The sequence below is a fragment of the Trachemys scripta genome, chromosome 1 (assembly GCF_013100865.1).
Source record: "Trachemys scripta elegans isolate TJP31775 chromosome 1, CAS_Tse_1.0, whole genome shotgun sequence".
Classification (NCBI taxonomy): domain Eukaryota; kingdom Metazoa; phylum Chordata; order Testudines; family Emydidae; genus Trachemys; species Trachemys scripta.
In genome coordinates this window covers 236,236,928-236,250,443 of record NC_048298.1, presented here as the reverse complement: position 1 = coordinate 236,250,443, position 13,516 = coordinate 236,236,928, and the positions used below count along the sequence as shown (strand labels likewise).

At 38.9% G+C, this 13,516-nt stretch overlaps 1 protein-coding gene across 2 annotated transcripts in view; it reads left to right on the top strand.

Moving 5' to 3' along the window:
* The window catches only part of EDAR (ectodysplasin A receptor), a 107,957-nt gene that overhangs the window by 86,351 nt on the left and 8,090 nt on the right, over positions 1–13,516 (top strand). Inside the window, exons 6-10 of one of the 2 annotated variants that reach the window (XM_034758084.1) lie at positions 3,465–3,551; positions 9,675–9,803; positions 9,899–9,973; positions 10,287–10,359; positions 12,632–12,788. In XM_034758084.1, coding sequence (XP_034613975.1) covers positions 3,465–3,551; positions 9,675–9,803; positions 9,899–9,973; positions 10,287–10,359; positions 12,632–12,788 — 521 coding nt within the window. The remainder of the gene's footprint in view (positions 1–3,464; positions 3,552–9,674; positions 9,804–9,898; positions 9,974–10,286; positions 10,360–12,631; positions 12,789–13,516) is intronic. The other variant, XM_034758083.1, reaches the window with a different exon arrangement.

The window sequence follows — 13,516 nt, the reverse complement described above, 5'->3', positions numbered from 1 at the left end:
CATGGTCTTCAAAACCACATCCAAAGTAAAATCTTAGCTCATAATAAAATCTGCCAAATTATTAATTTTGATATCAGACTTAAAATGTGTGTGATTACTAACAATTACATCAGTATATTTGAAAGACAACTCTGTTGTAGCATCAGGGTAGACTTCACTATGACATTTACGACCAAAAAAAAAACCCAATCAGTCCCATTCCTAGGTAACCATAAGAAAATTCTTGTTCAAGCATTCTGATCCTACATGTACTGAACTTTGAGCCTGAGAACAGACTCTGAGAGTGAACGAAGGACTCCGACATGCTGATGCAGGACAGGGTAGGATCTCTCTCTCTCAGTTTGAAGTAGGAAAGTAATGGTGTGAAATGGCTCTCTCTAATAGCATCTCTTGGTCTTTCAGTTGGGCAATCATGTTCTACACCCTGACTGCTCCTCCTGTTCATGGAGGAATGACAAACTGTTAACAATATAAGAGTGCCTGAAAGCCTGCTCAAGCAAAACTGAAACAGTTGAATAAACACATGCTTGAACTCAACTAAAAAAAGAGGGACGAGCTAGAGCTTGTTGGATTATCTAAAAGCAGACAAAGCAGCATATTATTTGCCTGTGTTAATGAAACTGCTGGGTAAGAATAGCTATTGTTGACTTGGTGCAACCTGAAAGAATTGTATGGCATCACAATTGTTTTCAGCCCATTTCATAGGCTGAACATTGACTTAAGTCTCCCACTATCTAACTGTGATGAAGAAATAAATAGATAAAGATCACAGAGGTTAAAATTCAGTTCTGTGCAAAGAACTAGCACAACAGTAGATAAATTAAGGGATTATTTATCCTTAATCTCCATTTCATATAGAAACTAACTTCATTTTTATATTTAGAATGGTCTAACAGCAAAGGGTGTTTTAATGGCTTATACCTAACTTCTCTTTGGACCAGGTCTGTCACAGAGAAGTGTCCAGAGGTCAAAGTAGAAATGGGTGCTCATTCTGCAGCTTTAGAAATTAAGGGGAGCGGGGAACTAAAAAAGAAAAAAGAAAAACGTAGGCTAAATAACAAATAAAAACTTACTTTTTGGGAACTATTTCATACTATGAATATAGTTTTCCAAGAAACATGGTAAAAGATCCTCATCTGAGATATTTAAATGTAGACTCGATAAAGCACAACAACATAAAGGGTCCAATCCTGCACTGGTAGACAGATAGATTTGATCACCTACTACGCAGTGTTGTTGTAGCTGTGTCGGTCCCAGGATATCAGACAGACATTGGCCCAATGTCTGTTGGTGAGAGAGACAACCTTGAAAAAGAACTCTGTGTAAGCTCGAAAACTTGTCTCTCTCACCAATAGACACTGGTTCAATAAAAGATATTACCTCCCACACCTTATCTCTCTAGGTGACCTAGTGGGTCTTTTCCATCTGTAACTTCTATGAGCCAAACCCTAAAGTCCTTTTTCAGGCAAAACTCATAGTTAAACAAATGTGAAACTGAGTCAATGAAAGTTTTGCCTAAGTATGGACTGATTAAGGACTATAGGACTTAGTTCTATTATTTATTCACCGTAATTCACACGCATCCCATGAATAGAACGGGGTTCTTAGTCATCAGTCTGGTTGCTAAGGCTTCTGCAAACTAAGGGCTGTCTTCCAATATACACATTTTAAAGATTAAACAGATGTAATTATTTTACCTACATAGCATTGAAAGTGCCTGAGTTAACATACCAGTATATTTAAAATTCTATAGAAATAAGTGCTGTTTCAATTTAAAAAATGAAAGTGCAATAAATAATATTTATTTCCTTCCATACCAACAAATGAGGTTTGGAAGGTGTTTTGCCATTGTTATAGGGAAAAAAATCTTTTAAAGTCATCTGCACTGTATTCTTTTTGCCAAGTTAAGAGTATGCGTTTATCATTCCAAACACACAGTAACATTTTATATTGGGTAATATTTTTTCATTTTCTAAAAAACTTTTTTTATTTAAAGATCATGTATATTTCTTTACTTCATAGACCATGAGACATTTTTCATACCCTACCAGACAGCTTAATTTCCTGTTGACCTTAAGTGATGGGCCAAGACCCTGAAATTCCTTACCGCATTTCCCAGAACAGCAGAATAGCATTAGTCATTTTTCAGTTGTGGTGTGAATTTGCCAGACTAGGTCTTTGATGATTATACTATCCCCATGCTCCCACAAACACAGACTAGCTGTACAGAACTTTTAGTTTTAGAAGAATTAACTCACTAATACTTGCCTTTTGCTCCACAAGGTAAATGTGAAGAATTGGTGATTTTTATCATTTTGCTTGACGCTGACGACATCGCACCTTAAAATAGTTCAAAAACTTTTCAGTGTTTGCATTTGCAGACTTCTTCAAAAGTTCTTGCAGGTGTGATGAAAATGGTCTTTTCTAACCCTAATTTCTAATTCCTGTTTTGGAATCTTATTACAGTGAGATACTCAGAGTATTCCTAGCTTCAGGCTAAGTTCCCACTGTTTCTATCTTTGCCTAGAGTCAAAAGAAGCTCGCAGGATTGGTATTTTGCCCCAGTTTGTGACCTGATTTTCCATTCTGAAAACATAGCACATGTATTGCCTCACAGCTGAATTAAAAAAAAAAATTACTATTGTTTTTTTGTAATCAATCATAGAAACCTGGTAGGGAAAGAACCTATTAAGTTATCCATCTCACTGTCATTGCTAATTGTTTTCTACAATAGATTTAAGGGCTCTGTCTTGTAACAATGGTGATTTACAGTTTTTTCCAGATGATGGATTCTAGCTGGCAGAATCATCTGAAGCATGTTGTCCTGCCAGGCTGCAAAAAATATGCAAACTCCCTATGCAGTTTACCCAGGGGAAGACATTCTGCAGTACTGTTTGCCATCTTCCCTAGAGTCTCCACTGGGACAATATAGCTTTAAATACTAATCAAGGCTCTATGGAAATCTCACTGATGGAGGCTGCCTGAGAGAGGCACTCATTTGATGAATCTCCTAGACGACCTTCCTACATTGGGGGTTCCACTGGCCAGCTCCAGACTCCATAATGGATAAGGGGTTGTGAGTGACTTGCGTCACTTTGACTCACTCCTGGCAGACATTCTGCTCCCAGTTCACACGAGGGGAACCTATTGAGCAAATCTGACCCTGTGTATATCATAGAACATTTTGTCTTTAAACAGGTTAATAAACTAGTCAGTGGGGCTTTGAAAATTCCTCCAAGTCCTATGCAAAAATATAAACTAAATACATTTTTCAAAATGCCAGAAACGTACTTGGGGATTGTTGACATTGCAGAAAATAAAAGTGACTCTGTGGATTATTTTTTAATGAATGGGAAATTCAATGAAACTAAGTGAGTGCTCTGCTTACTACGACTAGGTCAAGACATGGCTGACACTTCACAAGGTAAGCAGGGAAATTTATGGCAATTTTGTTACTATTGCAGGTGCTGGCATGACCTCTGGTGTTTCAGCCATTTTCCCAAGTACCTCTGGCACAAACACGCTCTCGCCTTTTCAGCATGCACACAAAGGTAAGAAAAGCTTCTGCAGGTTTATTCAGCAGCTGTTTCTTCAGAATACAGTATCAGCTGGTATAACGCACTGTTGAACTGAAAACACCTCCTGTAAAATTACTTTGCAGTATTCTCCCACATTTGAAGAATCACTAAAAATAATAATAATTTACAATGATTTCTTATTCCTGGATTAATCAATACTATTACTTCAGTGGAGATGGACTTAAAATGGACTTCAACTGAGTTGTACTGATTTATTGCCAGCAATTAATTTAGCTCATTATTCTAGTAACAAGGAAATGTCATTATGCCCCAGCAGAGATGGGCCAGAAATGTGAAAATAATTTAATATAACTATATGGCCACTCTCTTTTTGGACTGAACAAACAGTTTTACAATATGTATTTTTGACAAACCAAAAATAATGAAAATAAGAACACGGCATACGTAGTGGGGGAAAAAACAACTAATAAAAAATTACCAAAGCTGACCATTGTGCGTCTGGTTTTGTGATGTTGGAAGCAATGTTTCCAGACATTTTATTATCTCATTTTTAATTCAGCTTCCCACACGCTTTGAAGTATTTATCATTCTCTATAATCCTACATGGCTTTTTAGATCCTAGCTTACTGCCTCTGATTTTCATCTCTGATCTTACCTACCTTATTTTAAATTCATCTTCTGCCAATGCTACGTGTGAAATCTGTGTTAGAAAAGCAAATATAACAATTCTTTTGCAGCTTGTGGCTTGAACTTCTCCCTTTTCTTACCTCTCTTTTGAGGGCATTAAAAACACCCTGAAGCAAAATGACATCAACATGATCAAACAGTCCTTCTGAAGCATGGAAACTATATGTTAAAATATTCAGATCCTCTTTCTGAAGTAAGGACGGATGTGGTTACCCCTATGATGAATTTATTTCATGAATGAGCTCCAGACATTGAGAGAAAGCATATATTAAGTCAGCTTTTAAGTTATTTATTATCATTATTGACTCTGACTTTGGCTTTCAGTTCTTCTCTCTGATATTAAACACACAATAGTTTGGCTTGAGCGCAAGAGCATGTGTCTTTGGATTCCATTCCCACTTCACTGCTGAGGGAGCATTTACTTTTCATGGCATTGTTTATCTGAGGAATAATGAATCTCTTTGACGTTGGTTCTTTAAAAATTCTTTGCTGATGCCTAATCTTCATCCTGATTTTATTAGCTTATTTCTATTCTGATATAAACGTTAATTTAACTTGTTTGAGAATTCCAATCAGGCTATCGAGTGTACCATACCACAGAGGATGATCTGGTGAACGCGAATTATGCATTATTCAGTTCTGCTAATTCAGTTCACTTTCAGTTTTGTTTCATTTTTCAGCATTCAGTAGCACTGATCATAGTATTCTTTTGATGTGCTTACTGTCTTGTTGGGCTGTCAGAAACTGCTTTGGCTTGAATCTTAGGCCTGGTCTACACTAACCTCCCAATTCAAATTAAGGTACGCAACTTCAGCTACGTGAATAACGTAGCTGAAGTTGACGTACCTTAGTTCGAACTTACCGCGGTCCAGACGCGGCAGGCAGGCTCCCCCGTCGACTCCGCATACTCCTCACACCGAGCAGGATTACCGGAGTCGACGGCGAGCACTTCTGGGTTTGATTTATCGCGTCCAGACAAGACGTGATAAATCGAACCCAGAAGTTCGATTGCCTGCCGCCGAACCAGCGCGTAAGTATAGACAAGCCCCTACTGAAGAAAGTAGTCAGACACAGTTACCATGGGTCAATTTAGACCTCAGTCTGCTTCTCTGTGTCTTGCCTGAGGGATTAGTGGTAGGACCAATGCTCTTCTGAATGTATACGTTACTATTGGGTGTTATTTTTTAGGGACTATACTGTATATTTTCATTGTTGGGCAGACACCGTCCAGACCTACCTCATGCTTCCAGCCAGTTGTCAGGCTGCTAACATGATATCCAGTTACAGATGTCACACTATTTTATAAAATTATCCAACTAAAGCTGATTGCTAGCGGGTTTTAGGTGGTTGTTATGTTAAGCACTTAGCCTAACACATCATTTTGGCAATATTTACTGAGCCTATTTCTTTAGCATAAAGACACTAGGTGCTAAAATGACATATTTGTCAATGGCCTTATACTCAGATTTCATAACTAGAACAGCCTTGTACTTTCTTCCGGATATTGCTCTGATAAGAAACAATTAGAATCATTTATCAATTATTCCATTTTTCAAAACTTACTACTGTAATTCCTTCTTCGTGGGAGCTCCAAAGATATATTGTCTAAACAACAGCAGCTCCTATTCTGATAATTGAATTTTTCCTTGTTTTAAGATCCTTTTTTTGGCTTTCCATTACATTTTTAATAATTTAAAAGTTTTATCATTTATTTTTAAGCAGTGGTTTCATCCCAGAAAAGCATCTGTAAAAATGGCATCAGACAGGTTTTATAATCCATACAAACCAACACAAATCAAACTAAACATATTAGAGTTTTCACCTGCACTTTTGATAAATCTTTCAATGGAAGAATTTTAAACATGTTCACACTGATGGAACATTACCAGCTGTACACCCACTTTGTATGTTAGTGTAGGTCTATGAAAAGAAATTACACATTTTGTTGTTTTACTGACTTGTTTCATTGTTCTATAAAGGAAAGCTAAATAACTGATTTTACAATTAAGAGAATGTCCAATTTTCACTCAGGGTTGAGAGCTAGCAGCTGTTCACAGTTACACACAATTAGCTGCAATACCACGTTAGGATACAGAGGAACACCACTTTCTGTCTTAGAAAAAGCCAAATCCTCTCTTCAGATGTGCACACACAAAGAGCCCACTGAAGCCAGTTGTGAGTGCAACCATGGGCAAAACTGGGCCTACAAGTCTGTTATAATTTTCAGCCAACATAAATTTCAGTGTACTATTTTCACCTGTTAGTAACAACGACGAACCTCATTCTCTCAGGAGCAGAATGACAGTGGGAGACAAGAAAATTACCAAAGAAATTACTGTATTTTCTGGCGTATAAGACTACTTTTTAACCCAGGAAAATCTTCTCAAAAGTCGGGAGTCGTCTTATACGCCGGGTGTCGTCTTATAGGGCGGGTGCTGAAACTTCCGAGCCGGACTGGAGAATCTGCGGTCGCCGCATATGGTGGGGGGAGCTCAAAAACGGCCGCGGCCGCATCCCCGCCTGATGACGAGGTGAGGGGGCGCCTCACCGGGAAGGTGTAAGTGAAGGGCGGAGCAAGCTGCAGGCGTCCGGGACGCCCTGGGTATGGAAAAAAGAGAGAGAGCGGCGCTGTGCCCAGAAAAACACGCCTCTTTCACCCGTCTGGCCCGCCCTTGTATCCTATTACCGTACCTCCTTCTCTGCCTCTCAGATCTCGCTCCTGAGGACTGCAGTGAAGCGGCGCAGGCGCGCATGTGCGAGATCTGAGAGGCAGAGAAGGAGGTAATAGGATACAAGGGCGGGCCAGACGGGTGAAAGAGGCGTGTTTGCGCTACCGCTCTGATAGTCTTGGAGACAGGGAGGGCTGGGCAGGCAGGGAGAGCTGACCAATCCAAGCAGGCTTTGTATACAACAACCAGCCAATCGCCGGTAAGGTACATCACTTGTCGTGATTGGCTGGTTGTTGTATACTGGGTACCACATACAGTACAGCACCAGTATCTGTACCTGTTCATACAGTATAGCACCAGTACATACAGTACAGTATACAAATGTCCAACAGTCAAAACCCCATCATGGCTCCACCAGCAAGAAGAAAGAAATATGAAGCCAGTTTCAAACTTAAAGTTGTAAACTCTGCCATGGAACATAATAACTGCGCTGCTGCAAGACAATATGGAGTAACAGAAAAGATGGTTCGGGACTGGAAAGCAAATGAAAAAGCATTAAAGAGTATGCCAAGGGGTAAGTGTGCATTAAGAAGAGGCACTCCACATTGGCCAGAACTCGAAAAACATGTAGCAGACATGGTGAATGAGCATCGCCAAAATGGTTATGTAGTGACACGAAATAAAATACATTTGTTTGCACTTCAGTGGGCCAAATCTAACCCAGATCACAGCAACAGATTTAAGGCCACTGTATCCTGGTGTACTAGATTCATGGGAAGGCATAATATGGTACTGAAGCAAAAGATGAAAATTGCCCCAAAATTACCTGCAAATCTTGATAGCAAAGTAAATAGTTTCCATCGATACGTAATACAACAGCGCACTAAACATGGCTATGCGTTAAGTAGTATTGGAAATATGGATGAAACTCCAATGAATTTTGATATGGTTGGAAATAAAACTGTCCATCAAACAGGTGAAAAAACAATTTTAATTAAAACAACAGGACATGAGAAGTCCAGTTTTACAGTGGTACTAGGATGCACAGCTGATGGCGCCAAACTGAGACCAATGATTATTTTTAAAAGAAAAACAATGCCGAAATTCAAGTTCCCTGTTGGTTGTTTTGTACATGTGAATGAAAAAGGCTGGATGGATGAAGAAGGGGTAAAGCTATGGCTTGATAATGTATGGAGCAGGCGACCAGGTGGACTTATTCAAAAATGTAGTCTACTGGTGTGGGATATGTTCAGGGCTCATTTAACTCCCAGCACCAAGCAAATGCTTGCAAGACTAAACACAGATGCGGCAGTTATTCCTGCAGGATTGACATCGTTGGTACAGCCACTGGATGTGTGCCTAAACAAGCCATTTAAAGATCGCATTCAAGAACAGTGGAATGAATGGATGGTTAGCGGCGAAAAGTCATTCACAAAAGGAGGAAACATGCGTGCTCCGCAGTTGGATGTTTTGTGCAAGTTTGTCATAAAAGCCTGGAATGATATTGATGCAGAAACAGTAATCAAGTCTTTCAAGAAGTGTGGCATATCAAATTCATTAGATGGTATGGAGGACGACTACTTGTGGCAAGATGAAGAGGAAGCCGAAGCTGAGACCACACCATCTGATACGGAATTCGATCCATACGATGACTGCCTTACAAATGTATCACAAGATGTCATTGATGTACTTATGATATCAGATGACGAACAGGAGGATTTTGAAGGCTTTTAAAGGGAAACTGTCACGCCAGCAAAACCTGTAAAAATACCATAGCTTGCAGTTATGATGGGCGTTGCTAACTCGCCGGGGACTTGCCCGGCACTTGCTCTCTCTCTCTTGTTTGTTATCTTCCTCCTATCATCATCAGTTCCAGTTTGGTTGACAGCTTAGAAAACAAACAGCATGGCAGCTCCCATGGGTTTATTGTCTTATCCTTCCTTTCAGCTTTAGAGTGAATTAGGAAAAGTTTAATCCACTTGCACTGTTTTATGTTTACATGTTTGATGACAAACAGCCTTATGTTTATAAGTGACAGTTTTCCTGCTAAGTACCTGCATGTCATAAGCATTTGAATTAAAATTACCATATTGAAATCAAATCTGATGTTTTTTTAATTTTTTTTTTTGGTGTGCGTTGGAAGAGGGGTAGTCTTATACGGCGAGTATATCCCAAACTCTATATTTTAACTGGAAAAGTTGGGGGTCGTCTTATTCGCCCAGTCGTCTTATATGCCGGAAAATACGGTACATCCGCATATTTTATGTTCGTAATTTTTCTTTTTACAATAAGCAAAGCATAAACAAAACGTAATGAAATAGTTTGTGTATATAATTTTAAAAAACTGAAATATGAAAAGAGGTCAAATTTTGGTAGCTCATATTTCTTCTTATTGAAACATTGAAAATTTCACAAGGTATTTGGAAGAGCATAGTATATTTTCCTCTTCATACATAATTTCTTCTAACATTAGAGGACATTTAGCTTCCTTCATCTCTGCAGGACTACCAGGGCTAGCATTTGTTGTCATTATTATTAACTATCGTAGAACAAACTACACTGATTTGTAAAATTCTGTATAGTGGTTGGCTTTTGAAGCGTCAGAGCTACGTTCTGCAGTGCTTCATCCGCCAAAGCACCAGTTCAAATAAATGAATCAAGTTTTAAGTAAATAAAGAAATGAACTAGGGATTAAGTTTAGTGCAGACCTCAAACTGAGAAACGTTCTTTGTTTTCAATAATGGCTCCTTTACAATAAACTATTTCTTTGTGTCTCCAGCAGATCTTTCAGGACAAGGGCATCTGGCTACTGCCCTAATAATTGCCATGTCTACTATATTCATAATGGCTATTGCCATTGTCTTGATCATCATGTTTTACATTGTGAAAACAAAACCTTCTGGTCAAGGTAATTGTGTGGCATAAGAAATTCCAGTTGCAAAATGCTATCTCCAGACAACTGCTGAGAATGACTAGTAATAAGTTACATTCTTTATATTCTAGCCTGTTGCACCAGCCATTCAGTAAAAACAGTCGAAGCTCAAGCCAATATGCAAGAAGAGAAGACAGACGTACAAGGTTTGAGCTGTTTTATAGTTTCCATTTTCTCCATACCAGATAACACAGGTCTTAAACTCCCTTAATCCATCTTCCTGTGCAATCCCCCTTTTTAATTGTTTAAACTCCAATTCCATTTAGTAAAGGAATATGCCAAAAAAGTTTCTGTACCACCAAAATTGCACTTAATCCTGTGCTAGAAATTAAAAGTGTAGAAGAATTCGGGGAGATTTAAGTTTGTAGTAAGACTGCCAGCTGATGAAGCTAGTTAGGCAAAACACGCATTTGCACTCTCTCTGCCAATTAAATAATATCTTTATTTTTTGATCTGCAGAAAATGTTGTGATTTTCTCAGAGAAAGAGGAGTTTGAAAAACTGACAGCAACTCCAGCTAAGACTGTTAAAAGGTATGTGAAAAATAAACATTATTTTAGCTTGGTTAAGGTGGAAAAGGAACGTAACCATTTCTTGAGGCAAAGGAATTATTTAGCCTGGCACAAGGGAATACAACAAGCAAAAAATAGATGCAATTAAGACAAGGGGAAAATAGGCTAAAAGCTTCCTGATGGTGAGATTTAATAGACTGAGGAACATTCTGCCAAGGGAAGCACCAGAAGCCCCGTTGCTTGAGTTTTTTAAAGCTAGACCTGGGAGTTGAAAATGCACTAACCATCTTGCAGCAGCAGGGGAAAGACTAGATGACTTAAGTATTTTCAATCTCTAACTTCTACAATAGGATGGCAGATGCTAGTGGGGGGGAGGACTGATCATTCCCTCATCCCATCTCCTTCCTCAGCCCTACGGGGCTCTGTCGTCTTTCCTGACAGCTTCATTTTGGTAGTGTGTGCCAGAAGTGTGGTTTTCAGGTACGTGCTCTTCATTAATCTTCTCCCTGCTGCCTATCAGCCCGCACAGGAGAACACATTTCCTGCTCCATACATCAAAAAATCACTTTATCCTTAAGTTTATTGCTCAGCTTCTAGATGGCACAAAGTCACACAAGTCAGTAGCCTTTACATTATTGATGGGTTGATATTATCAATGGTCTCTTAAACCATAGTAACCTGGGTCAAATTTTTGTGCTCCCTAAGGGCTGCTACAGTATTATAATTAGCAGAGCGAGAATCACCATTAGAAATGTCATTTGGTCTGGAGGCTCTCAGAGCACACAAGGAATGATAGCAGGGACCACAACAGCATTCACACGTTATTAAGCTTCCCGGTATTAAAAAACTTACTACATAGATAATCAATCAATGCCACAGTTACAGATATATAAATGAACATGTACCAATACCAAAAGGTGTCCAGCATAAATGCTCTCATACTCACATCTCCAAGGGTTCCACCAAGATAGGTGGCTCTCTGAGTAGATGGTCATCTGTGGAGGGTCTCTTGATGGATCTTCCTCCCTGTTCATGCTGATGAACCCCTTTTATGCTGAGTTACACTCACACCCATAACCCTTGTACATATGATGAAAGTTCCAACCCCTTTGTCCTTATCAGGACTTCCAAACCCCATAAAATTTGGTGTCCCACTTTTCAAAGGCTACTCTCTTAGTTCCCTTTATTTACATTAACATTTATATCAACAAGGCCCCATGGCAACCCGTAGTTGCTGCAGAATTGTCTATGCTGTTACAATTGGGTGCCTTGCAATCCTGACAGGTAGATTGCGGCATATTTCCCCAAACATCACTCATTGTCACATTCTTTATAGTAATCTTGTAACGTTACTGGTACAGGATTATTCCTGGGTCACCTGCTTATGTCAAGCCTTCTTTTAGGCCTGAGGCATAATGCGGCTAACCTAAAATCGTACCAGCCACAGCCTGTAGGGCTTGCATTACAGCCTCATTTTGCTGTACACATACCTAATACACACTGTTCTCTCATAAATGTTTGTCCCTTATAATACTGTACTATCCTTCTTATTCCTATACTATACCTAAATCTATTCATCACGCATTGATTACATCTCTGTTGCTGTGGTTAATTCATAACACAATTAAATGATTATATGAAATAATTGGCTACAGCTCCATTCGCCTTTAGGATTCTCTGAGCTCTCCCTAGCTGCTGAGCCCCGCTAGATGACACAATGAGCTTTGTACCACACCACAAAAACTACATCTACACTACAAAGCTAGGGGGTGATTCCCAGCTTGCCAACACATAGTCGTGCTAGGTCAATGAGGAGAGAGTATAAATTGTAGTGTAGCCACAATAGCATGGGCAGCCTGAACTACCTGGGTACATGCTGCCACTGCCCATGCTACCACAGCTACGTTACTATTTATATTCATGCTAGCTGTCATCTAACTAGCACAAGAATATGAATGCAAGCTTGGAATCACAACCCTAGCTCGAAGTGTAGACAAAGGTAAAGTCAGGAAGAGCTAGAATTTGGCCCTGAGTAAAGAAACATATTTAAAAAAAATCCTTTATAAGGTCTCCCTCTTGCTCTCACACAGGTATTCATGACTGTGTAACTTAAATAGAGACCGTTGCACATACATCTTCAATAGCAGGATCAAGCTTTAATTACATGATCCCTCAGGATAGACATTTTTTAAATAAAAAAATTATTCCATTGCCTCTAAGATAGAAGAAAAGACAGAATTGGACTCATACTATCAAAGGCTGCATTGCCGTAATCTTACCCTTAATTTTTCAGTGAAAATGATGCATCTTCTGAGAATGAACGACTTTTAAGCCGAAGCATGGACAGTGATGAAGAAGCTGCTGTTGATAAACAAGGGACCCCAGATCTGTGCTTGTTATCTTTAGTTCATCTCACCAGGGACAAATCTACAAATAACAAATCAACTGGGGTAAGGCTTTTTTCAAAACTGAAAATGGAGAAGTATTTTGATAGTTTAAAAAAAAAATACATGCACAAATCATCACCACAATAAAACAATGAATCACAATGCAGATCAAACTAATCTACAGGAAAGTTTTGCAAGGTAATAAGAAATTGTCTGACAATCTCACCTATAGAGACAGCATATAGTATTCCTTCAATATGCCAAAAATGCTGTGTACGCATATAAAATGCACTGTTAAGGGCTGAGAAATTAAGCACCCAAAAGTCAGGAATTTCAAAAGAAAGTTTCCTACAGCAGTATTAACTCTGCTCTTTTGAACACTGTACATTTTATGGTACACATTTTAACAAAGAAATCAATAATACAGCAAGGCATGCATTTAAACCAGCAAATCGAGAAAGAAAAATTTAGTCTTGGTTTTTCTGTTTAAATGCATTCCTTGCTATATTATTGACTTTTTGTTAAAATGTATACCATAAAATGTACAGTGTTCAAAAGAGCACCATTAATGTTGCTGTAGGAACATGACTATATGGACAATGGGCTAGCCTAGTGTTATAGTGGGAACCTTAACTTCTGAATTTCCTGACTTGTGTGCTTAAGAACAACATGCTCATTTCTACACCTTCATGTTTCATTAATATTAATTTTCATACTTAGTTTTCCTGACTATTTTTCAAAGATACAAGAGTCACACTGAAGGTGGCTCCAATATTCCAAAGAACCACACC